Source organism: Ranitomeya variabilis, chromosome 1, assembly GCF_051348905.1.
Source record: "Ranitomeya variabilis isolate aRanVar5 chromosome 1, aRanVar5.hap1, whole genome shotgun sequence".
Taxonomy (NCBI): Eukaryota; Metazoa; Chordata; class Amphibia; order Anura; family Dendrobatidae; genus Ranitomeya; species Ranitomeya variabilis.
The window spans coordinates 721,436,737-721,463,896 of record NC_135232.1 but is presented as its reverse complement, the minus strand read 5'-3'; the positions used below and the strand labels follow the sequence as shown (position 1 = coordinate 721,463,896).

At 46.8% G+C, this 27,160-nt stretch overlaps 1 protein-coding gene across 2 annotated transcripts; it reads left to right on the top strand.

Annotated features, from left to right (window-relative positions):
• The first annotated feature begins 504 nt into the window (after positions 1 to 504).
• GALC (galactosylceramidase) lies at positions 505 to 27,160 on the top strand. 2 transcript variants are annotated; one of them, XM_077267568.1, is made up of 17 exons: positions 505 to 664; positions 1,388 to 1,456; positions 6,663 to 6,726; positions 7,745 to 7,858; positions 7,926 to 8,065; positions 8,583 to 8,621; positions 11,460 to 11,590; positions 12,707 to 12,862; positions 13,001 to 13,125; positions 13,269 to 13,396; positions 22,995 to 23,084; positions 23,165 to 23,254; positions 23,326 to 23,470; positions 23,734 to 23,914; positions 24,187 to 24,350; positions 24,431 to 24,507; positions 25,880 to 27,160. In XM_077267568.1, the coding sequence occupies exons 1-17, from the start codon at positions 548 to 550 to the stop codon at positions 26,033 to 26,035; spliced, it is 1,986 nt and encodes a 661-aa protein (XP_077123683.1). In that variant the 5' UTR covers positions 505 to 547; the 3' UTR covers positions 26,036 to 27,160. The 2 variants fall into 2 exon arrangements, with proteins under 2 accessions (XP_077123683.1, XP_077123684.1); XM_077267569.1 differs by lacking the exon at positions 11,460 to 11,590 and adding an exon at positions 9,087 to 9,214 and having other exon boundaries at positions 507 to 664.

Genomic DNA, 27,160 nt, shown 5'->3' with positions numbered 1-27,160 from the left:
AGATACACAGCTCAGCACACAGTATCACACAGGAGAGGATTAGATACACAGCTCAGCAGACAGTATCACACAGGATAGGATTAGATACACAGCTCAGCAGACAGTATCACACAGGATAGGATTAGATACACGGCTCAGCAGACAGTATCACACAGGATAGGATTAGATACACGGCTCAGCAGACAGTATCACACAGGATAGGATTAGATACACGGCTCAGCAGACAGTATCACACAGGATAGGATTAGATACACGGCTCAGCAGATAGTATCACACAGGAGAGGATTAGATACACAGCTCAGCAGACAGTATCACACAGGAGAGGATTACATACACAGCTCAGCAGACAGGATCACACAGGACAGGATTAGATACACAGCTCAGCAGAGAGTATCACACAGGAGAGGATTATATACACGGCTCAGCAGCCAGGATAGGATTAGATACACTTCACAGTATCACACTGGTGATTTGTTGCCCCTCCTCTCCTGACTCTTCCGGGTGTCATGTGACCGGTCAGGTGACTCCGGGTCAGGTGACAGCAGTCATGCGGCTGTTGTTGGCTGCGCTCTGTGTTCTCGGGGTCCGGGCGGTGTATGAGCTCAGTGACCGGGGAGGACTGGGCCGGGAGTTCGATGGGATCGGAGCTGTCAGCGGAGGAGGCGTGAGTGTCCCGGAGACGGGGGAGGAAGCGGCCGGGTGGGAGGGCTGTTCTGGGAATGGAGGTCTCTGGCCGTGGGGGGCGCTGGTATCGGAGGGGAACATGTGGGCACAGGTGTGCGAGGAGTGGGCACTGGGAAGCTGTACAGGCATGTGAGGAGGGGGCAGTGGGGGCTACACAGGTATGTAAGGAGGGGGCCTATGGGGGGGGTGCAGGTATGAGGGTACAGGTATGTGAGGAGGAGGTCTATGGGGGCACAGGTAGGTGATGAGGTGACTGTGAGGGGGGCCGTGGGGGGCACAGTTAGGTGAGGAGGGGGTCTATGGGGGGGTACAGGTATGTGAGGAGGAGGTCTATGGGGGGCACAGGTAGGTGATGGGGGTGAGGTGGGGGGACAAGTAGACACAGGTGTGCGAGGAGTGGGCACTGGGAAGCTGCACAGGCATGTGAGTAGGGGGCATTGGGGGCTACACAGATATGTGAGGAGGAGGTCTATGGGGGGCACAGGTAGGTGATGAGGTGACTGTGGGAGGCACAGTTAGGTGAGGAGGGGGTCTATGGGGGGCACAGGTAGGTGATGAGGTGACTCTGAGGGGAGCCGTGGGGGCACAGTTAGGTGATGAGGGAGTTAGAGTTGCTGGGGGGATTGTGTTGGGTGTCACTTTGGGCTGGCTGTGCCCCCCGTCTGCTCTTCTCGGTCTCCATGCTCTCGTTTTGTGTTCTCAGGCCACCTCCCGTCTGCTGGTGAATTACCCGGAGCCGTTCCGCTCCCAGATCCTGGATTATTTGTTTAAGGTAAAGCCATCTACTGCTTTGTGAGCGGCGGCGTCTTCACCTAATGGTACATTCTGTAGCTTTCTAATCTTTAAAGGGAACCTGTCGTGGGGTTAATCTCTAGGACAAAAAAAAGTTCTGAACCTGCCTTGTGCCCGCACCTGGAGCCCCGCTGCCTGGAGGAAATTAACTTTGTTCTGCCCGGCAACTTTTGGCGCCCTGGCACTGACTGACAGCTCATCATTAGGGTCTTCTCAATGCCAATGTCCCCCCTCCCAGTAAAACCTAGAATAGCTTCTGGAGCTGGCGTCCCACCCCGCTGATGAATATATGAGTATTATTATTTTCCTGGGGGGAAATAGTGATTGATAAGGGGTTGTCTGAGTAGTTTTCAGCCTCTTTAATATGTGCTTATTTTTGTACTGGTAGTTTGGCACAATGTATCAGGCGGGGGTCCTACTGGGACTGTCTAGATTGGAGACAATTGATACAAAGTATCAGCTGTAAGCAGGGCCAGGGCAGGCTGGGGTTTGAAGTTTGGCATGTTATCAGGTGTGTCCATTGTTTACTAACTGCAATCAGAGATCCTCCATGTTGTGGGGCAGAATGTCATGACGGAGGGGCCTGGATGCAGCATTTATTTCTCATTTCCTCTAGTGTGGGCTTTGGTTTGGTCTTTCTTTAGTAATATTCTATGTTACAATCTGCCCGTGATGTACTGATCGCCATGACTGATAGCAGAGGTATTGATGTTATTGTCACCCGCACATTTCACTGTTATCACCGCTTGTTCGGCTGCAGATCAGGAGGAAATAGACTGCAAGGAAATGTGACTTGTAATCTGGATGGATCTACGGGACTCTCCCCTTATTAACCACTTCTCTGATTGTGATATGAATGAACGTTGGGCTGAGATCTGCGAGTCTGGATGAGGCGCAGGAGCTGAACTCCCTCCATATACAGCTGTTGCTGGCTACATGGCACAGCTGGTATCATTGTCTATCAGTCGGACTCGAGTTCTCGCGCTGTCAACCAATGACGGCGAGTTTAAATGGAACGGGTGCCAGAGCTGACACACACTGGCTTCCATTGGGCCCATGTGGCACGATCTTCATGGTCCCTCACGGACCACTGAGTTACCATGGCAGACTGTGTCCTGCCGAAGGCCCCCATTGCTGCAGTGTTAGTTCTCCTGTGAAGTTCAGCCGCAGGCAGAAAAAATAAATATATATATATATATATATATATATATATATATATATATATATATATATATATATATATATATATATATATATGTGTTTAATAAAAGAATACTAAATAAGCCTGGGAAGAAATCAAATATTTAACCTATTCAGAATTAGAAAAAAAAGAAACACCGAAATGATAACCCTACACGGGCCATGAAGGTATGAGCATAACAAAATACCAAAAAAGAACCCTCACACAAGAGCCAAAAAATAAAAGAATATAACCTTTATTGATACATAAAACCAATGACAACACATAAGGCAGTAACCACTGATACAGCAGCAACAGTGGGTCCCACACAGGAAAACCCCCTCAATATAAACAATAAAGAGCCAAAAATTGGTACATAAATGCAGCTAAATATACCTGTAAGCATACATGGGATGCACAATAAGTGCACATATAGCATAAACAGAATCAAAGTGATTATATACTTATTAAATGAGACATGTGTCTGTGCAGTAAACTAGCACGCCCCAATGCAAAAGTGAAAAAGTCAGCTAGACAGCCTAACAGAATACACTTGTAAACACTGCATAAATATATAGGTATAGTTACCAGTAGGGAGACCCCGGAGACCCACCACACCCGACGCGCGTTTCGCACCGAAATGCTTCGACCCCTGGGGAAAAAATTATAGAAATTCAATTTACCCCCTTTCCCTACATTTAAAAATAAAGTAAAAGAAACAATGATTTGGTATCTTTCGTTCATGCAAATCTAATCTATCAAAATATAGGAATAATGAACTCAGAATTTTTTTTTAGTCATCTTCCTTGAAAAAAATGCAATAAAAACATGGTATGTAACCCAAATCACTGGAAACGTCAGCTCAGCACGCCAGAAAGCAAGCCGTTAAACGGCTTGTGAGATAGCGCTTACTGCATGTGTTGTGGGTCACACAGGCACGTTTTTTCACTTAACCAGTCCATCCGGTTTATTTTAGGCAGCATAAACTGCACTGCAGGCCATGTTGCACATCACAGGCCTAACACATAGTTCATTTATATACATTTTAACTTTGATACTTCATATACTCTTTGAAGCGCAGTCACTAAACACGCCGGACCACTTTGCCAGTTACCGTGGCCGACTGCACGCCGAACAGTTCATTAATGTCCATGGAGCACAACAGGCACCAACACACGACATTAGGTTGCAGGCACTACACCTGCTGGACTTTACTCCGTCCAGTTACCATGGGTGACCGCACAGTTCATTAACCCCTTCACGACATGCGCCGTACTAGTACGGTGCATGTCGTGTTTCCCCCTGTTGTGTACAGTTGACGTGTGCAATAGCGGCAGGTGGAATCGCTATCCACCCGCCGCTATTAACTAGTTAAATGCCGCTGTCAAATGCATTGCCGACCCCCGTCACATGATCGTCTCCTTGAGACCTCTATGGTTGTTGATGCCGGCTTGCTGTGAGCGCCACCCTGTGTTCGGCGCTCATAGCAAGCCTGTAATTCTACATAGGGGCGATCTGATAATCGCTCCTATGTAGCAGAGCCGATCAGGCTATGCCAGCTTCTAGCCTCCCATGGAGGCTATTGAAGCATGTCAAAAGTAAAAAAAAAAAAAAAAAAAAAAAAAGGTTTTAAAAAAATATATAAAAAAATAAGTTTAAATCACCCCCTTTCGCCCCATTCAAAATAAAATAATAATAAAAAAAAAAATCAAACCTACACATATTTGGTATCGCCACGTTCAGAATCGCCTGATCTATCAAGAAAAAAAGGATTAACCTGATGGCTAAATGGCGTAGCGAGAAAAAAATTCAAAACGCCAGAATTACGTTATTTTGGTCTCTGCGACATTGCATTAAAATGCAATAACGGGCGATCAAAAGAATGTATCTGCACAAAAGTGGTATCATTAAAAACGCCAGCTCGGCACGCAAAAAATAAGCCCTCACCCGACCCGAGATCACGAAAAATGGAAACGCTACGGGTATCAGAAAATGGCACAATTTTTATCTATTTATTTATTTATTTATTTATTTATTTTTTAGCAAAGTTTGGAATTTTTTTTCACCACTTAGATAAAAAATAATCTAGACATGTTTGGTGTCTATGAATGACCTGGAGAATCATAATATCAGGTCAGTTTTAGCAGTTAGTGAAACTAGCATAACCCCCCCCCCCCCCAAAAAAAAAAAAAAAAAAAAAAACAAGTGTGGGATTGCACTTTTTTGCAATTTCACTACACTTGGAATTTTTTCCTGTTTTCTAGTACAAGACATGGTAAAACCAATGGTGTCGTTCAAAAGAACAACTCGTCCCGCAAAAAATAAGCCCTCACATGGCCATATTGACGGAAAAATAAAAAAGTTATGGCTCCGGGAAGGAGGGGAGCGAAAAACGAAAAAGGGCTGCGTCTTGAAGTGGTTAACTGACCCCCTGTCAGTGCTTACAGTTCCCCATACTCTGGGTTACATTCCAGGAGCTCCTGCTCCACACGCTGACTCCTGCCAGTCCTCTCTCCTCCAGAGAAACTGCCGAACCTGGATCACCAACTTGCCTGGCAGTCACATATCAGTTAGTCCAGATCCTCAGACGGGCTGTAGCTCCCCCAATACAGCGCCATCACAGACTCTGCATACACTCCTTCCATGTGCTCTTCAGGAAGTCCTACTCCCAGGACTTCCAACACAGGCCACTCAGTGCGCTATTCAGGACGTCCGTCTCCACCTGGGACCATCCAACACACAAGTCTCTAAGTGCGCTTAACAGGGATCCAATCCTACTCCCAGGATCTCCCAACACACAGGTCTTCAGATCCATGGCCTCCCAGTGCGCTATTCAGGGATCCAGTCCACACTCAGGACCTCCCAACACACATACCGTCCAGGATCTACGCAGTCTCCATTACAGAGACCACTCGGATCCATACACAGGAGCCACTACAGACTCCATTGCAGAGCCCACTACACCACCATGTGACCACACCATGGTCACATTATGTAATTGTAACCACTCCCATAGCTTAGTGGTGTGTGTCTAGTCCAACCCGCCCAGCTCTCGAACTAGCCGAATAAGCCTCCCTTCGTAACTATACAAACACTTGTGGGACTACAGGTCCCAGAACAACATTACATCAAGCTTACAGCGCAGACTCCCTCTGCGACACACATCGGCCATTGCATATCCTGAGGAGCGCACACAGCGCCCCCTAGCTGCAAGAGGGTTCACTGCATCACAGGCTCAATAGATAAAAAAGCAAAAAAAATACACATAGTAAAACTTTTTTTCCACAAAACTGAATTTTTTTTCATCACTTATTAAAAAATAAAATCTATGTGGTTCGGTGTCTCTGAGAGCACAACCTGGAGACTTGTGTTTCCAGATAGTTATTACAGCAATATGAACACTGGAAAAACACCCCCCACATACACAAAAAAAGTTGTAATTGTATTTTTGACCACTTGTAATTTTTTTCACATTTTCACTACATTATTTGGCAAAAATGAATACAGTCATTCAGAAATACAACTCCTCCCACAAGAAACTAGCCCTCGCTTATACGGCTCCGTCAGTGATAAAAATAAAAGTTCTAACTCTTGGAAGAAAGGAAAGAAAAGGATTTCCCAGAACTTGGAACCCCAATATACAGTGCAGCAGAGCTGGAGCCACTGATCAGAGCTGTGTGTGAAGTGACTAAAGCTGCAGTATAAAAGTACCATCTGACAATATGGAGTGGGAGTCAGACCACCATAGACTCCAATAGACAATGCAGCTGAGCCACAGCTGTGTCCTAGTGGAGCAGAGCTGCAGTGAAAAGCAGGACGGACAGAGCCTGGATCTCTGAGGGAGCAGGAGGCTTGACTACAATGCAGTGGCACTGGAGCCGCTCCACGCGTGTCCTTTTGGAGCAGCAAACTTTACTCTGACTTGTATGTTTTGTGCCTGCCGTCCCTCAGTATATCACTTGTATACTGTAGTTTTCATACAAAAGGGTGTTTTTCTTTTTTGCAGCCGAACTTTGGAGCTTCTTTGCACATCTTTAAGGTGGAGATTGGAGGAGATGCACAGACGACAGGTAACGTTCCCAGCGCCTCCTGTTTTTGGTTGGGTGGTCCTTTGTTCCGGGTCTCCCTCTTGGTTATAGTGAGGACTGGTCCCGTTGATGTGAATTGATTTACCGCCTGGTTTCCGGCTGCCGCTAACATTGTTGGTACTTTGTGATCAGCTTACTGCATAGGAACCTTCTGACAGTCACTGCTTGTTAACAGTGGTGCCCCCACGATTAGGGTACTACATCCTCAATAATGGTTCTGCCAGCAGTGCATTACCAACACAACCTATTGATGACAGCCCTACAGATATGATTATACAGGGGAGGAGTCTTCTCTCCAGAAACCTCCCCTTTAAGTCTGTCATCCATATTATGGCTCCTTCCCTTTTGTCTATGTGCTGCAGTTTGCTGATGATAATTTACTCTCTGCGAGTTGAGATAAATATAAAAATTTATAATCTCTAATTTCTGTAATGTGATAATCTGACTTCTGCTGACATGGTGTTAAAATACACAGAAGCCAATCTGAAAAAGCAGAGCTGCAGTGTAAAACCATAGAATGTAAGTCCGCAAGGACAGGGTCTGTCACTGTAAACCTGTTTACTGTAAATGATATCTATAACCCTGTATGTAACCCCTTTCTCATGTACAGCACCATGGAATTAATGGTGCTATATAAATAAATAAATAATAATAAAACATGGGGGGCATGTTGATGGAGATGGAGTAGCACAGCGCCGTTTGCTGTGTAGTGGTCTTTCTTGGTACTGCAGCTCAGCTCCTGTTAATGATATTGATCTGAGCTGCAGTATTTCTGCCCCCTGCTGGATTGTCAGGATATTTTCCCCCTTATCTTTTGGAACATGGGGTGCCAGATTATAGACATTTTGGTGTAGTGCCCTTACATGGGGGCTTTTAGATTGAGGCCAAAAAAGATATACAGACTAAATATGTATGGCAGGTTTGGTTAGATTGTATCCAGTCCAAACTAAGCCGTCTGGACTTCGTTACCTGCACTGATACATTGTAACAAACTTCTCAGATGGCACAGAACCGTCCCATATGCACTATCCGGACGACCAGAACTACTTCCGGGGATATGAATGGTGGCTGATGAAAGAAGCCAAGAAGAGGAACCCGGACATTAAACTTGTGGGTGAGTCTTATCCCACACACCCTGCTGTGGCCCTGGTCCCACGCTCATTGCCAGTGTCTGTTCTCAGGGTTGCCCTGGGCGTTTCCTGGTTGGATCGGTAATGGCAAGAACTGGCCATATGACTTCCCGGATGTCACCGCGTATTACGTCGTCTCCTGGATCATTGGCGCGAAGCAGTACCATGACTTGGACATAGACTACGTGGGGGTGAGAGAGGCTGAGCTATGCAGAGGGTTTGTTACAGTTGTATCCAGGCTGATGTATTGTAACCAACATAGAGAAAAAAAGGGGGTGGTTGGAGCTTACCTCGCTTGTATGATTAGAGACCAATGGAGGCCAAACCGATGGGGGCCATATCTGGGCCAGCACAGCAACAGAAGGAAAGCGAGGGAGGGCGGCACAGATTCTATTTACAAGCCATCACTAATACTATGATTAAGGGCGTCCTGGACGCGTCAGTTTTTTAACCCTGTTTGTCTTTTTCATGGCTTGCAAACACAATCCTTGTTTTATTGAGCCGCTGGAAGTGCCACTCTCCCTCTTTTTTTTCTTTTTTTTATTGTAACCAACACTCAGGGCAGGAGACAGATCTGTGCTGCAGATATATTTTAGTTTCTGAGCCGATACATTGATACAAACCCTCAGCTGTGAGAACTGTTAAACGCCTGTACGTTGCTGTTACACTGGGACGTTGTTCTTACTCATCCTTCTGTTTAATCTTCAGATATGGAACGAGCGTGCCTTCGATGCCACCTATATAAAGGTAGGTGCCCAGCCTTGGGCGGCGCTGCTTTTGTCTTTTTCACTCCTTTTGCAATGTTGTATCATCATTAGCAAATATCCGGACTCCCTTAACCTGAAGAGCTGACAATCATCATTTAATTTCATAAGCGACAGTTAAAAAGCCACCGGGTGCAAAGACGCCATGATGCCAGTGTGACATTTGACTTTGGGGTTCTCCAGAGATGACCCCCGAGGTGCACCTCATCCTCGGGAAATGCTGCAGATCTGAAGCCCCTGGCTGATACTTGGGGTCATTGGTTCCAGAGCTGGTGCCAGGGCGGCCATGTTTGTGTGCTGGCACAGCAGTGGCGCTGTAGGTGGACGGATTAACACTTAAGGGCCAGTGATCTGGAATTTTATTTAGCCACATCTGCGCTCTGTAGAGACGAGTGGGAGCCTGCATTGCCTCTGTGGTAACGGCTGACATGTACGCTTTGTCCCTGAGGTTCTTCGGCACACCCTGGACAGGCTGGGGTTAAACCACGTCGGTATCATCGCTGCGGATGGAAACTGGGAGATTGCACATGACATGGTAGTTGATCCTTATCTAAACAATGCTGTGCAGATAATAGGGTAAGTGAACGTTTACATAGGACTGCCATTCTCGTCTTCTGTATTGATCACCCCCATCGGACCTGCATTGTAGGACTGTGCTGTGGCAGTCCTGCTCCAGGGGCCTATAGGTGGGGGTGGCCGTCTGCCGACAATCCGCAATATAACGTGAATTACATGTCATCTGCCACTATGTAATACAGCGTGGAGGTTGTCGTATCAAGTGACTCAACCTGTGGGGTAATATGGCAGAATAGTGATCGCAGCTCTGCAGGTGACTGAAATATACCAGCGGATGTATCTCCCGATCTGGACAGCACTGGCTGATACATTGTTAGCTCTTCAGGTCAGGGATGTGCCGGTTTATTTCGTTTTTTTGACGTTTCCCAGCAGAGGACTCCTATAACGTGAATGTTGCAGGGGAGGGGAGTGCTATCACTTTTCATTCTTCTATGTATGCTCTCTCTCTGCTCAATCCTGTGCATTTTTGGCTTTCAATAATCCATTACTTATCCTGTCAGTCTGCAGTCAGGGTCACACAGGACAGTTGTCACAATCCTGTAACTGGGCTTCCAGGGGTAATGGGCTCCTTCTCTATCCCTAGTGTTAGGGGAGCCCTAGCTATCCCTGCTCCCCGGATTACCTGTAATGCTGAAGATGCTTCTTACTGATCTCCTAAATGCACAATGAACTATTTCCTCCCCCACCGTGGCAGGTATGAGACCAATGTGAATAGGAAATACACACAATCCAAAAACCATGCTCTCACTCCTAGAGATCACACCACAACCATAAGCTACAAATAAGGACTACTCCTTCACCAAACTGGGGCGTTGTAAGCCATCCCCAGCAGGGACCAGAGGCAGCAGTGAGATTTAAATAGAAGCCCCTCCAGAGTGATCGGATAGGCCAGATAGCAAAAGGCAAAGGGTAATCAGCACCTGCACAGCGCAGGATCTCCAGCGGCTCAGCGGATAGAGACGCTGGAAGACAAACCCAACGCTGCCGGATCGAATCCTGAGGTGTGACAACAGTAGTGGGATCACAACACATGCACTTTCCCCTCTCCCGTCCTGATCCTCATTGGACTACCTCCAGGGGTATGTTCACACCGGGTGTTTTTGCTGCTTTTTTGCACATTAAAAACGCTGCATACATTACACTTGTCTTCATACTTCATGTATTATTTAGACAGTGATTTGAATGGATGAAAAATGCTGAAAGACTTTGAGACGCTGCAGATCTGATAAACACATTGATGATTTACAAAAGCAAGGAAATGAGACTAAAACATGGACCATATAAATTGTGTAAAATACGCAGTAAAAACACTGCTTTTATTATTGGATAAAGGCTTGTTCACACACGGCACATCACAGATCCATATCTTCACATGCACTCCTCATACACCAGCTGCATGTACAGTACAATCCCTGTGTAATCCTCACTGCGTGTCTGCATGTTGCATGCCCCTCCTCTCCCCGGCTCCTCCTGGCCTCTCCTCTACTCCTCCTCCTCTTCCTCCTCCTCTACTCCTCTTCCTCCTGGCCTCTCCTCTACTGCTTCTCCTGGCCTCTCCTCTACTCCTCCTGGCCTCCCCTCTACTCCTTCTGGCCTCTCCCTGGCTCCAACTCCTGGCCTCTCCTCTACTCCTCCTCTCGTCCTCTACTCCTCCTGGCCTCTCCTCTACTCCTCCTCTCGTCCTCTACTCCTCCTGGCCTCTCCTCTACTCCTCCTCTCGTCCTCTACTCCTCCTGGCCTCCCCTCTACTCCTCCTCCTGGCCTCCCCTCTACTCCTCCTCCTGGCCTCCCCTCTACTCCTCCTCCTGGCCTCTCCTCTACTCCTTCTGGCCTCTCCCTGGCTCCAACTCCTGGCCTCTCCTCTACTCCTCCTCTCGTCCTCTACTCCTCCTGGCCTCTCCTCTACTCCTCCTCTCGTCCTCTACTCCTCCTGGCCTCCCCTCTACTCCTCCTCCTGGCCTCCCCTCTACTCCTCCTCCTGGCCTCTCCCTGGCTCCAACTCCTGGCCTCTCCTCTACTCCTCCTCCTCTCGTCTTCTACTCCTCCTCCTCTCGTCCTCTACTCCTCCTCCTCTCGTCTTCTACTCCTCCTCCTCTCCTCCTCTTCCCGGCCTCCCCTCCCCCTCCTCTCCGGCCTCTTCTCCCCCTCTGGCCTCTACTCTGCCAGTCAGTTCATCTCTCTGGAGGATAGTTGGTGATTTCCGCTTTTCCTTTTTCCTCTTTCTGCCTCCCTCTCTTCTACCAAGTTACTGCGCTACACCCTGGATAAAAGCGGTCTGGAGCGGGTGAGGATCATCGCCAGCGATAACATGTGGCAACCGATCTCCTTCCAAATGCTGCGGGACACCGAACTCCTCAGGGTCATCGATGTGATAGGGTAGGAGACTGCTCCATCCGACTCATGTGCCCGATATGTAGGACGACAGCCAGGACAGTTACATCCATTATTGGGCTACATGCACACATCCATGAGTGTCACCATCCCAGAGAAACTTACTATTTTTTCTAAGGTGTCATATTAGTTGCATCAGGTTTTTTTTCCCAGTGAAGCAGGAGATTGTGTGAACTTGACTCATCCATTGACTCTTAACTAGAGATTAGCAAATTTGTTCGCTTTCCTCTTATTCGGCAAGCTATAGTGCTTACCGAATAAGCTGCAGAGGGAACCTGGATACCTGGATCGCACCGGCCGATCAGCTCCGCAGCTGCATGTGTCGTGGTTGTGTGACAGGCATGACACATGCATGGATAGCCTGTTTGTTGGGCTTTCCATGCATGTGTCGTGACTGTCACACAGCTGCAACACATGCAGCTGCGGAGCCGAACAGCTGGCGGGAGCCGGGTTCCTTCTGCAGCTTATTCAGTAAGCGCTGTAGCTTGCCGAATAAGAGGAAACCCAACAAATTCACTTAACTCTACTCTTAGCAACATATCGGTTGAGAACTCAGTCTGTCCTCCTAGTTTCATGCCTGAATCACAAATCCCCATAGACATTAATGGCCGATTATGATCTTCAAAACTGCTCTGAATAGGACGAGCTCAGAGTCTCACATGGACCATTTCTTAAAACTGATGTGTATGGATCAGTTTACTAGGAAGGGCGATACAGATCTGTGAATGTAGCTTTATACTTCAGATCTGCACTCACTATATATATGTATGTCACTGTGTACATACAAAACTGATCCTGAGTTACATCCTGTATTTTACTCCAGAGCTGCGCTCACTATTCTGCTGGTGCAGTCATTGTGTACATACATTATATTACTGATCCTGAGTTACATCCTGTATTATACCCCAGAGCTGCACTCACTATTCTGCTGGTGCCATCACTGTGTACATACATTACTGATCCTGAGTTGAGTTACATCCTATATTATACTCCAGAGCTGCACTCACTATTCTGCTGGTGCAGTCACTGTGTACATTGCTGCATGCTCAGTGATGTGACTGATGATATCTAGGTCACATCACTCTCTGCTCTCTTTTCCAGCGCTCACTATCCCGGCACTCACACTATCGATGACGCAGTATCCACAGGGAAGAAGCTCTGGTCTTCGGAGGATTACAGCACATTTAATGATGAGGTCGGAGGTGGCTGTTGGGCGCGAATCCTCAACCAGAATTATGTGAATGGGAACATGACCTCGTGAGTGTACAGCCGGGACAGTCACCTTATGGGATGACCTGGGTGATAATTGCCTCCTGTATCAGAGCGCCCTGTCTGTCTCTCCGTTGGTCTCCTGCGCAGTAACACATTTGTCCCTTATGTGGGCTCTTCTTTCAGGACCATTTCTTGGAACCTCGTGGCCAGTTATTATGAGCAGCTTCCGTTTGGGCTGGAAGGGCTGATGACTGCTAAGGAGCCGTGGAGTGGGAACTACGTGGTGTCCTCTCCCATCTGGATTACGGGTATCGATTTAAAAAAAAAAAAAAAAACAGCAATAGATTGTATTTGTTTGTAAATGTGCACACAGCTGAGTGTAATCATAATCATTGGCACACGATGCCAGTATCAGCCTGGAGTGTCCATTCACGTGTCTCATCTTTTCTAGCTCACACCACCCAGTTCACGCAGCCGGGGTGGTATTACCTGCGGACAGTCGGTCACTTGGAGAAGGGTGGGAGCTACGTGGCCCTGACTGACCGGAATGGGAACATCACAATCATTATCGAGACTATGGTAATAAGCAGGAGACGTCCAGTGGCGGAAGCACATACAGCGCTGTGGGTGCGGGGTGCGATTAGATTTTGTTGTAACGTCAGAGTTGAGTGGTGTGTTCTGATCCAAATCAGGAGCCTCCTCTGTTTGCTTATATGAGGCGCTGCTGCATCTCCCTCCTCTCCCCACTCTATTGCTTATATGAGGAACTGCGGTTGCATCTCCCTCCTCTCCCCACTCTACTACTTATATGAGGAGCTGCGGTTGCATCTCCCTCCTCTCCCCACTCTACTACTTATGAGGAGCTGCTTTTGCATCCATGTCCTCATCCCGTTCTGCTTATAAAGGACGAAATCAAACCTTATACAGGAGTCTATAATAAGCAAATCGTATAACTTTATTAATTACATAGAGATAAAAAAAATTAAATGGGGTGGGAGAAATAACCAGATAAAAAGCGGATGTGAGAGCCGGGAACAATTACATAGTTTAAATTAAATAAATTTACATTGAATTATGATGGTAAAGATACAGATGCAATTTGAATGATAAGGCAAAAAATATTAGTGTAGGGTATATAAAGTGCATAAAGGTAAATAATTAGCTTAAATGCCCAAATATAGAATTGCTGACGGGGTGTTTTAATGTCCAAATGTATAATACATCTGATTGTATATTATGACACAGGTAAATGGGATGGTAAAGTGCATGTGCATATAGTGGGTATCCTAACTAAGGTGCATGTGCATATGGGCTACTTTGTCTATAGGATCACCCAGTGGTGTATATAAGCCCCATATAAAATGCCAACAAGTTGGGGATAAGCGTATAAAACGCTACATTACCTGTATGTACGCATACACTGGCTATCCCTGGATGCCTTCACCCCGACGCGCGTTTTGGTGTCTGCCTTTGTCAGAACTTGTTGGCTTATATACACCACTTGGTGATCCTATAGACAAAATAGCCCATATGCACATGCACCTTATTTAGGATTCCCACTATATGTACATGCACTTTACCATCCTACTTACCTGTGTCATATATTATACATTTCGGACACTAAAACATCCTGTCGGCAATTCTCTATGTAGGCATTTAAGCCAATTAGCTACCTCCATGCACTTTATGCAATTTATATAAATATACCCTTCACTTTATTTAATATTTTTTGTCTTATCATTCAAATTGCATCTATATCTTTACCATCATATTTCAACGCAAATGTATTTAATTAAAACTACCGTACATACCGTATATAGTGTGAAGAGAAGAAGGAAAAAAAAAAAAAAAAAGCGGAATGCACTCACCGATCTCAAAAGACAGCTTTTATGCAGACCCGTTGAAGCGCAAGCATTGTGCGTCTCCTCCTGCTCGCCTGAGCTCCACTCCTCTTCCCCTGGCCCTGAAGTTTTATTCATGAAGATTCAATAAAAGCTGTCTTTTGAGATCGGTGAGTGCATTCCGCTTTTTTTTTTTTTTTCTTCACACTATGGAACAAATCTGATCTTCTATGGAGTTGCACCCAGGATCCTATAATGTGGCTGTTTTTTGGACAAAAATGACTTATAAACACCGGCTTTAATGTAATCAATAAGTTTTCGGGCAGTGCCGTTCACTTTTGTCTTTGTTTCTGCTACATACCGTATATACTCGAGTATAAGCTGACCCGAGTATAAGCCGACCCCCCCTAATTTTGCCACAAAAAACTGGGAAAACTTAATGACTCGAGTATAAGCCTAGGGTGGGAAATGCAGCAGCTACTGGTAAATGTCAAAAGTAAAAATAGATACCAATAAAAGTAAAATTAATTGAGACATCAGTAGGTTAAGTGTTTTTGAATATTCATATTGAATCAGGAGCCCCATATAATGCTCCATAAAGTTTATGATGGCCCCATAAGATGCTCCATTTTAAAATATGCCCCATATAATCCTGCATAAAGGTTAATAATGGCCCCATAAGATGCTCCATAGACACATTTGCCCAATATAATGCTGCACAAATGTTGATTATGGCCCCATAAGATGCTCCATAAAGATATTTGCCCCATATAGTGCTGCACAAACGTTATGGCCCCATACCGACACTTGTCCCATATAGTGCTGCACAAACGTTATGGCCCCATATGATGCTCCATACAGACACTTGCCCCATTTGCTGATGCTGCTATAAGAAAAAAAAAAAAAAAAATCACATACTCATCTCTCCGTCGCTCAGGCCCCCGGCACTTTCAATATTCAGCTGTTCCTCGTTCCAGCGCCGCTCCATCTTCAGCGTCTTCTGCACTGACGTTCAGGCAGAGGGCGCGCACTAACCACGTCACCGCGCCCTCTGACCTGAGCGTCACTGCAGAAGACGCTGAAGATGGAGCGGAGCAGGTGAATATCGCGCAGCACTGCGCTCCCCCTCCCCATTATACTCACCTGCTCCTTGTTCGGTCCTTGCAGGTCCCTGGCTTCCTCGGCGCCGGCAGCTTCGTCCTGTACTGAGCAGTCACCGTTACAACTCATTACAGTAATGAATATGCGGCTCCACCCCTATGGGAGGTGGAGCAGCATATTCATTACTGTAATGAGCGTTACTATGTGACCGCTCCGTACAGGAAGAAGCCAGGCGCCGGGGAAGCCAGGGACCTGCAAGGACCGTGCCAGGAGCAGGTGAGTGTAATTAGACAACCCCCGCTCCCCCTCCCCTGCCGACCTCTGGGTATGACTCGAGTATAAGCCGAGAGGGGGACTTTATTCAGTCGTCATGACAGCACTAACGAGAGAGGGGATCCGCCCTTCAGGGACAGGAAACCTACAGAGATAAAAGGGCGGCACCTCTCTCCCGCATCAGTTGGTTTCCTGTCCCTGACAGGGGACCCTGCAGAGGCCTTTTGAAGAAAGGCGAAGAAATTGGGACCCAGGTCCGACTCACCGATCCTGGAGGCGGGATGGCCCCTTCCCCGGTGTTGATCGCGACGCTGGAAGTGCCGCACCACAGAGGGCTGTGGGGGTAGGCAACAGCACGGCAGGAGCAGCCTTCAGGGGGAGTGCTGTCTCGAGTGGTGTCCCATCGCCAGGTGCGGGTGAGTATTGTGTGGGAGGCCCTCCGAAACTAAGGATGTATCTAGTATTCCCGGCTGGTGGCACACATCGCAGCAGCGGTACCTTTGCGGCCGGCACTGTGCGCTGGAGCGTCCCCTCTGCACCGGCGTACTAAGAGGCACGGGCACATTTTTCCGCTGGTAGTGCACATCGCAGCGGCGGTTCCCTGGCTGCCGGCGCTGGGGCTGGAGCTTCCCCTCTGCACCGGCGTCCTAAGCAGCACGAGCGCTGCGCTCAGCGTCCCGGAAGCGTCGCACCGGAGGTGACGCGCATAGGGGGGCGGTGCTTAGTTCGGCAAGAGGCAATGACGCCCGGCGCATGCGCAGTGCGTTTCACTGAGGGAAAACATGGCGGCGCCCGGCGATCTTCCCTGAATAGTCGGCGTGGGGGTGTTTTCGGTTGCAACTTGCGGCGGTACTTCCGGACGGATGTCGTGAGTACCATTGGCGGGGGTCTTGGGGAAGGGAGGGGCCTCCCACACGCCGGCTTGTACCAGGCAGTTCACCAGGATTGGCCTGCTGTCCCCCATCAGGGGGAGGTACCTTTAGGGGGCCGGCTACTTAAGGATTCAATGATGGCTGCCTCATGCTTCATATCCATTGTTACAATGGAGTCTCAGGAGCAGGAGCAGTTGCCTTCTGAGCAGCAGTGTCAACCCCTGGAGAAGCCCCATGCAGCAAACACCCAGCGACGTTCTAGTGGCAGTAGTCGTCCTGGAGGTAGAGCTGATCAATCTGCTAAAGCCGGAAAGTCCTCAAGCCGGATGGATATTGCTTCGGTGGAGAGGGTCCCCCCGCAATCTTCGGTACCACTTGGACACTGTAGGGGTAAGTGATCATCGTGAAAGTTCACTTAGTGATTGGTGTCCCTCCTTATTCCCTTTTTTTACATCAGGGAAAAAAGCGGTCCTCTAAATCCAAGCACAAGGAATGTGCAGAATGTGGTATTCCTCTCCCTGACGAATACGTTAAAAGACTATGTGGTCCGTGTATCCAGCGTCTAATAGCGGAAGAGACACCAGATTTCGCTTCTAGTCTAAGACAGATTGTTAGACAAGAGATTAGAAGCTCTACAAGATCTCAATCTCATAATAGGGGGTCTAAAATAATAGACCCTGGATCCCCAAGTTCACACGAGAGTGACTTAGGAGATCTGAAGTCGGAAGCCTCTCTCTCATCAGTATCCTCCTCGGGCTCTGAATACGAACATTCTTGTTTTTCTTTTGACCGCATAGACCGCCTCGTTAAAGCGGTAAATAATACAATTGGAATTGAGCAGACGCCGCCAGAGAAATCCATGCAGGATGTCATGTTCAGAGGTCTGGACCGTAAATCCCGCCGATGCTTTCCGGTGGTGGAGAAAGTTAGCGCCCTAATTTCCAGAGAATGGAAAAAACCGGAAAGAAAAGGTTCTCTTCCTCCATCCTTTAAACGGAAGTATCCGTTCGAGGAGTCTGCATCGGCCACGTGGGATAAAGCCCCGAAGCTCGATGCTGCTGTAGCCAAGGCTTCTAAAAAATCCTCTCTACCGTTTGAGGATCTGGGGACTTTAAAGGACCCACTGGACAGGAGAGCAGATGTGTTTCTCAAAGGAGCCTGGGAAACTTCAGCAGGGGCTCTCAGACCATCAATTGCTGCCACCTGCACGGCACGCTCTATGATGGTGTGGTTGGATAGCCTGGAGGGTCAGCTGAAGGACAAAACCCCGAGAGATGAAATATTATCCTCCCTCTCTATGATTCAGGGGGCTGCGGCTTACCTTGCTGATGCTTCAGCGGACTCAGTTAAATTGGCGGCTAGGTCGGCCGCACTCTCTAATTCAGCCCGTAGAGCAATCTGGCTGAAATGTTGGCAAGGAGACATGCAGGCCAGATCCAAATTATGCAACATTCCGTGCGTGGGAGAGCACTTATTCGGTCCGGTCCTGGACGAATTATTAGAAAAAGCGGGAGACAGTAAGAAGCGTTTTCCCTACCTGGGTAGGCCCACTTACAGAAGAGGCACTAATAGGAGGTGGTTTGATCGAACAAGACCAAATAGAGAAAGATCCAGATATGACGCCAATAAAAAGAAAGGTAGAGGCTACATGTTTAATTCCTTTAGAGACAACAGGAAGCCACAATGACTGGCGGACCGGGTAGGAGGCAGGCTTCTAGCCTTCTATCCGGCATGGCGTATTATTTCCAATAGCCCGTGGGTCCTGAACATTGTTGAGTCTGGACTAAAGTTTGACTTTCAATTCACTCCGGACGACAGGTTTCTAGTAACACCAATGCGTTCTTCCTCCACAGAACAGCTGGCATTAGAGACTGAGGTCCAGGAACTCCAACAGAAAGGCGTTTTGGTGGAGGTTCCTGAAGTACAAAGGGGTAAAGGATTCTATTCCCCCCTCTTCTTGATTAAGAAGCCAGATAATACCTTTCGCACAATTATAAACCTTAAGGGCCTAAATAGGTTTTTGTGGATCCCGTCATTTAAAATGGAGTCGGTCAAGTCTGCAATAAAGTTATTGTTTGGCGGGTGTTTTATGGTCGTCTTAGATCTGAAAGACGCACATTATCACGTCCCCATACACGTAGACCACCAGTGTAATTTAAGAGTTGCAGTCCTCTTAGGGGAAACGATAAGACACTTCCAATACAAGGCACTCCCCTTTGGTGTCGCGGTGGCCCCTCGGGTGTTCACTAAAATAATGGTGGAGGTTATGGCGCATCTCCATGAGCAGGATATTCTCATAGTTCCATATCTCGATGACCTATTAATAATAGGAAACTCTGAATCACACTGCACGTCCCAACTACACAAAGTAATTGCAGCCTTGCAAAGGTTGGGGTGGATAATCAATTTTAAAAAATCGCGGTTGCAGCCTCTAGAGGTTCAAGAATTCCTGGGTCTCATATTGGACTCGAGGTTACAAGAATGCCGTCTACCGGACGTTAAGTTGGAAAAAATCCAACGACAGAATCTTAGAGTGATTGCTAATCCGGTAATAACATTGAGGGGAGCAATGTCACTGTTAGGCTCACTCACGTCGTGTATCCCGGCAGTACGTTGGGCCCAGTACCACACCAGGGTCCTACAGTGGGAGGTTCTGTACAACACTCGTCTGTTAGAGGGTCACTTGGATAGTTTTCTTTCCTTGTCGGATTCCACTATTCAGTCCTTACGTTGGTGGTTACACGCTCCAAACCTGCGTAAGGGGGTTCCCTGGATAAACCACATATCGCGAGTATTAACCACAGATGCTAGTCCCACGGGATGGGGGGCGCATATGGGCGAGATGTGGGTCCAGGGGGTTTGGTCACCCTCCGAACAGAACTTGTCATCTAACCTCAAAGAGTTGTTAGCCGTAGAACGAGCTCTGAGACATTTCCTTATATCCTTACAGGACCATCACGTCAGACTATTCTCAGACAATCAGGTAACGGTAGCTTACATTAACCACGAAGGGGGAACCCGATCCAGGTCCTTAATGGAGGTATCGGGTCGTATCTTACAGATAGCCGAGAATCATCTACGGTCACTCACATCACTGCACATAAAAGGGAAACACAACGTTGTAGCCGACTTTCTAAGTCGCAGAAAGCTCGGGCAAGGAGATTGGGTGCTCAATCATGTCATCTTCGATCAGATCACCCATCGTTGGGGGTACCCACAGATAGACCTCTTCGCCAACAAAGAAAACAAAAAATGTCGTCGATTTTGTTCCCTAAACCCCAGAGACAATCCGGTGGCGGTGGATGCTCTCCTGATTCCTTGGCACTTCGAAATAGCCTACGCCTTTCCCCCGTTGAACTTGATCCCGATAGTCCTCAGGAAGATTCGGGAGGACAAAGCTCATGTAATTCTGATAGCGCCGTTCTGGCCCAAGAGACCGTGGTTTCCTTGGCTGAGGAAAATGTCCATTTCTCAACCGTGGATTCTCCCAGAACTCCCAGACCTCCTCTCACAGGGTCCGGTCTTCCATCCACGAGTGGCCAGTTTACATCTGATGGCGTGGGATTTGAAGGGTCATTACTAAGAAAAAAGGGTTTTTCAGAGGGACTTATTAATACCCTATTAAAAAGCAGAAAAAACTCCACAACAAATATTTATGTAAGAATCTGGAGAAAATTCCTTTCGGTCTCAGGATCGGTTATCAGTCAGAAAGCTAATATTCCAAAGATCTTGGAGTTCCTGCAGAAAGGTCTCGAGATGGGGCTAGCTACAAGCACCCTTAGGGCTCATTTCCACATGCGAGAAACACGTCCGTGTCTCGCATGTGGAAACCAAGCTCTGGCGCCGGCACTTTGGAGCGGAGCTGTGCAGCTCCATGTGTTCCTATGCGGCCGCACGCTCCGCTCTGGAGTGCCGGCTCCACAGCTTGGTTTCCACATGCGAGATACGGACGTGTGCCTCGCATGTGGAAATGAGCCCTTAGAGTCCAGGTTTCAGCCTTAGGGGCGCTGTATAATTGCGGGTTAGCTAAAAATTATTGGATTGCTCGTTTTATTAAAGCGGCCGCTAGATCAAGACCCATCGTTAAGAAAAGACTAGCCCCGTGGGACTTAAACTTAGTCCTCTCAGCGTTAACGGAACCCCCCTTTGAACCTTTAGAATCTGCATCTATAAAGATCCTGTCCTTAAAAACAGCTCTTTTGATTGCTCTTACGTCGGCTAGGAGAGTTAGTGATTTACAGGCCCTCTCTAGACTGACTCCATATATGCAGATTAGAGAAGATAGAGTAGTATTAAGAACTGATCCCCTCTATCTCCCAAAAGTAGCGTCTAAGGGTACCGTCACACAGTGCAATTTTGATCGCTACAACGGCACGATTCGTGACGTTCCAGCGATGCATTTACGATATCGCTGTGTCTGACACGCTACTGCGATCCGGATCCCCGCTGAGAATCGTACGTCGTAGCAGATCGTTTGAAACTTTCTTTCGTCGTCTAGTGTCCCGCTGTGGCGGCATGATTGCATTGTGTGACACAGGTTGTATACGATGTGCGCACAGTAACCAACGGCTTCTACATCGCAAATACGTCATGAAATTATCGCTCCAGCGCCGTGTATTGCAACGTGTGACCGCAGTATACGACGCTGGAGCGATACTTATACGACGCTGCAACGTCACGAATCGTGCCGTCGTAGCGATGAAAATGGCACTGTGTGACGGTACCCTAAGTTCCACAGACTCCAGGAGATAAATCTCCCCACCTTTTGTCCTAATCCTAAAAACCCAAAGGAACTCAAACTCCATACATTAGATGTCAAAAGATGCCTTCTTAAATATATTTCTTTAACAGATCCCTGGAAAAAAGATAATTCCCTGTTTATATCCTATCAGGGAGTCAAGAAAGGGTTTAGAGTATCCAAAAACACCTTAAGTAGATGGATTAGGGAGGCAATTTCTCTGGCTTATTCAGCAGGTGGCCTAGAAGTCCCGGAAGGCGTAAAGGCTCATTCCACTCGTGCCATGGCATCTTCCTGGGCAGAGAGATCGGAGGTGTCAATTGAGGACATATGTAAGGCGGCCACATGGTCATCTCCGTCTACTTTCTTGAATCATTATAGATTAGATCTTGGTAGCTCCAACGATCTCACATTTGGTAGAAGGGTGCTGGAAGCAGTAATCCCACCCTAATACTCTTTTCTCTGTAATTCTCTCGTTAGTGCTGTCATGACGACTGAATAAATACTCAAGCTACTTACCAGGTAGCGGTGTTTTTCAGGAGTCCATGACAGCACTCCTATATTCCCTCCCTTTCTACTGGTATGGGTTTCATCACGATAAGTATATTCTCATGTAGGTTAATTTTCTACAAATTTTAGTCACAAGGTGAAATGTGTTAAGATATTTATGTGTTACTAATCAATGGAGGTCCTCTCATGCTCTGTAATCCAACTGATGCGGGAGAGAGGTGCCGCCCTTTTATCTCTGTAGGTTTCCTGTCCCTGAAGGGCGGATCCCCTCTCTCGTTAGTGCTGTCATGGACTCCTGAAAAACACCGCTACCTGGTAAGTAGCTTGAGTATTTCAGCCCCCAAAAATGGGCTGAAAATCTCGGCTTATACTCGAGTATATACGGTAATTGTTCCTGGATATCAGGTCCACTTTTTATCTGGTTATTTCTCCCACCCCATTAAATTTTTTATCTCTATGTAATAAAGTTATACGATTTGCTTATAGACTCCTGTATTCAGTTTGTTTTCTTCCTTTTATATTTATAGTCTCACCGCTGGGTCTCTACTTATCCTATATACACACATGTGTTGGTGATCTGGATTTTTTTTTCTCACCCTTGGGTATCCTCATTGTCAGCCACTTTTTATTTACCACGTGTGTTTACTTTTGAGATTCTCTGCCATTCTGCTGCTTGTAATTTCACTGCACCACTTGTATGAGAAGCTGCAGCTGCCTCCCCTCCTTTCCTCCTCTGATAGAGGAGCTGCCCACTCCTCCAGAGGATTAGGAAGTCTCCCCCATATACGTTTTTGGCTGGGTTATGAGAACGAGTGTAATCCTGTCCTCCAATATATCTTCAGACTCATGACAACTCTGTCTGTATCCGGCCTCCTCTGCCTAAATTTGACGTCTCTGCGCAGAATGCCACCTTCCAGCTGGACGGCTCCTTCGTGAGTATCAGGGCATCGGAGATGCAGTATAATGTCCTTTATAATGGCGGACCATTAGAACATTTTTCTCTGCTCCATAGAACGATCTGACATCACTGCAGGTCTGGTATACCAAGCTGTGCGCCAACTCCAGCAAACCCGCCCTGTTCACCAAGAAATCCACCATAGCGGTAAAGCATGAAGCGGGGGAATGGGTCCTGGACACAGGACTGTTAGTAATGGTTGACATCTTCATTTTTAGGTTACAGGAGGCTCATTTACTCTGGAGCTTGATGTGGATGAGGTGTACACGTTGACAACTCTGACATCAGGGCACAAAGGCTCTTATCCCAACCCCCCAGCGTCTCAGTCTTTCCCTAGAAAATACAAAGATGACTTCAATGTCCGTGAGTTTCTTTCAAGTCCTGACTCCTGTGTCTTAGGGGAGTTCTCGAAGATTAAGATTTGATGATATTTAGTCTCTAGGTGGCGCTAAGGGGCAGCTCACTGTAATGTTTCCGCCATTGTTGAATACAAGAAGTATATAGGATGATTGTATTATAGGGGTATTCTGGCATTTATCAGCTATCGCCTTAGATCAGTATGAACCCCACAATCCGGGCAGGATATCTGTAACGTCTCTTTCCTTTGTGTGTCCCCCCGTGTCCAGGTAATCCTCCGTTCAGTGAAGCCCCTTGTTTCGCTGATCAGTCCGGCGTCTTTGAATACTTCACAAACGCCTCGGACCCCGGAGATCACGTCTTCACCTTCCGTCAGGTCCTGACTCAGCGGCCGATCACTTGGGCATCTGACCCCAATCAGGCCATCAGCGTGATCGGAGACTACTCCTGGTGAGAGATATGTCCGATTATCACAGTCTGATATGTTTCATCTGCACTGATACACTGTAGCAAAGTCTCCAGCGAGGAAGGTATGTGCTGCTAATGATATGAGCTCACAGGCTTGTCTACACCAGATACAATTGTGACAGCACCACATCTATGAGCTGGACTGAGATCAGGGTGGATTTTTGGTGTCTGGAAATATATAGAAATGTTTATTCACTGGAAGCAAGCAGTGATCTTGAAAGTCTTATTTTCCATGAGATTGTTTCTCTGCACAGGTCTAATATTACCATCACCTGTGACATCTACATCGAGACCCCGGGCTCAGGAAGCGTGTTCATTGCCGCCAGGGTGGACCAGGGAGGGTCGCCAGCATACTTGGCCAAAGGAATTTATTTCTGGGTGTCTGCGGACGGCACTTATAAAGTCACAGGCGATTTGCGTAAGTTCTCAACACTCAGATAATACAAGACTTATTACATAATGGATTGAAGTTCCAATACCTGTAATTGTCATTATCAGAAGGGACGATTATCCTGCGGAAGGGGATGGCAGGGGTCCGGGCCAGAGATTGGCACACATTGACCCTCCATGTAAAGGTAAGACACCTAAGTGCCCATACAGGCAGTGACATCACCGCTCTCCAGATATCAGTTATATTATACAACAGTGACATCACTGCTCTCCAGATATCGGTTATATTATACAGCAGTGACATCACCGATCTCCAGATATCGGGTATATTATACAGCAGTGACATCACCGCTCTCCAGATATCGGTTATATTATACAGCAGTGACATCACCGATCTCCAGATATCAGGTATATTATACAGCAGTGACATCACCGCTCTCCAGATATCAGGTATATTATACAGCGGTGACATCACCGCTCTCCAGATGTCAGGTATATTATACAGCAGTGACATCACCGATCTCCAGATATCAGGTATATTATACAGCAGTGACATCACCGCTCTCCAGATATCAGGTATATTATACAGCGGTGACATCACCGCTCTCCAGATATCAGGTATATTATACAGCGGTGACATCACCGCTCTCCAGATGTCAGGTATATTATACAGCAGTGACCTCACCGCTCTCCAGATATCAGGTATATTATACAGCGGTGACATCACCGCTCTCCAGATGTCAGGTATATTATACAGCAGTGACCTCACCGCTCTCCAGATATCAGGTATATTATACAGCGGTGACCTCGCCGCTCTCCATATATCAGGTATATTATACAGCGGTGACATCACCGCTCTCCAGATATCAGGTATATTATACAGCAGTGACATCACCGCTCTCCAGATATCAGGTATATTATACAGCGGTGACCTCGCCGCTCTCCAGATATCAGGTATATTATACAGCGGTGACATCACCGCTCTCCAGATATCAGGTATATTATACAGCGGTGACATCACCGTTCTCCAGATATCAGGTATATTATACAGCGGTGACATCACCGCTCTCCAGATATCAGGTATATTATACAGCAGTGACATCACCGCTCTCCAGATGTCAGGTATATTATACAGCAGTGACCTCACCGCTCTCCAGATATCAGGTATATTATACAGCAGTGACCTCGCCGCTCTCCAGATATCAGGTATATTATACAGCAGTGACCTCGCCGCTCTCCAGATATCAGGTATATTATACAGCAGTGACCTCGCCGCTCTCCAGATATCAGGTATATTATACAGCAGTGACCTCACCGCTCTCCGGATATCTGTTATATAGGAAGTGGGATCACTGTTCACTAGACACTGGTTACACGGGAGGTGATATACCCGCTCTCCCGATATTGGTTATACATGGGGTGACAGCAACGCTCTCCTGATATTGGTTATACAGGGGGTGACACCTCCGCTGTCCTTATGATTTTACAGGTTGTAATTGACTTGATTCCTGTAGAGTGTAATAATTGCGCTACTTTCTATTTTTCTTCATGTTTTAGGGATTTTTTGCCTCCGGTCTGCTGAACGGTAACCCCTTGTGGACTGATGTTATCACGTTGGGACCAGTCCACGGCTGGGCTGCCATAGGGACAGGCGCTCTGGAGTTTGCTCAGTTTGACAACTTTATGGTTGAAGCTGAAGCAGCCGACACATAAGGAAAACCTAATAGCGGGATCTGTATTTTATAAGGATGTGAACTAGCCAGTCTCCCGATTGGCAAGGGAATGTTATAATGTCCAGGTCTTTTATAAAGCACTGATTACTGCACTACTATGGGTGGGGGGCTCGGTACGTAACACTTATAAGTAATAATGAGCAGCTCTAAGACTCCCCACGTATGCCCATCACTTACTACAGGGACGATTAATGCCCCCCATAACCTCTAATTATAAGTACTACTACAGTAGGGGGCATGCAACAGTGACTGTTCACACAAATTTATGCAAAGAAAATTGCAATTAAAATGTTTTCCACTTCTGTATAAATGCAGCGTAACTCTTATATCCTGACGCCGAGGGTTTGGAGCAGTTGTGTCCGCTCTAGACATTAAACTGCAGACATTTTCCCCACTCTGATATTTTATTTGCACTGATAAAGTGTAAAAAAAAAAAAAAAAATAGCAGTCTGGAGTCCTAGCCGTTTAGATCATACATTGTAACAAAACCTCTACTTTGTGAGCACCATGAACTAATGAACTACTGAATGTATAGGAGGAAGTACCTTTATTCTGTCACCTGGAAGACATTTAAAAAATGGAAAAGAATTGAAACCAAAGTATATGAAACAATTGGGAATCTGTTTTCTATGTGGTGATTGTTCTTCATTCCCATCAGATGGGAAGAGCCTTGTACATATAATACCAGAGATGTGTCCTGGATGGGTGCATATATTTATTTTTACACAGCTTATTAATTTAGGAAACTTTTATATCAAAATATGGAGCTGATATAATATTGAGAAGACGAAGCATCAGATGATGAGTTCACCACAAAATCTCTATTTAAGCTCCAGAATGTATCACAATGTGACGCTGGGACTGGAATCATTTATCACGAGTCAAAGTTGTTAATTTGGCTACAATGGCAGAATGGAGTCACCGTAGGGAAGATATTGAAGGATTGAAGTTCTTACATGACCACACTCCGGTTATATAGCAGCCAAACAGCTTTATCCCCTACAGATTGACAAGGGACAGATCAGAGATCACAATATTCACTTTTATGATCAAATGTTCAACCATTTTGTGTGACTTTACATTAAAAATAATATTTAACTGTTAA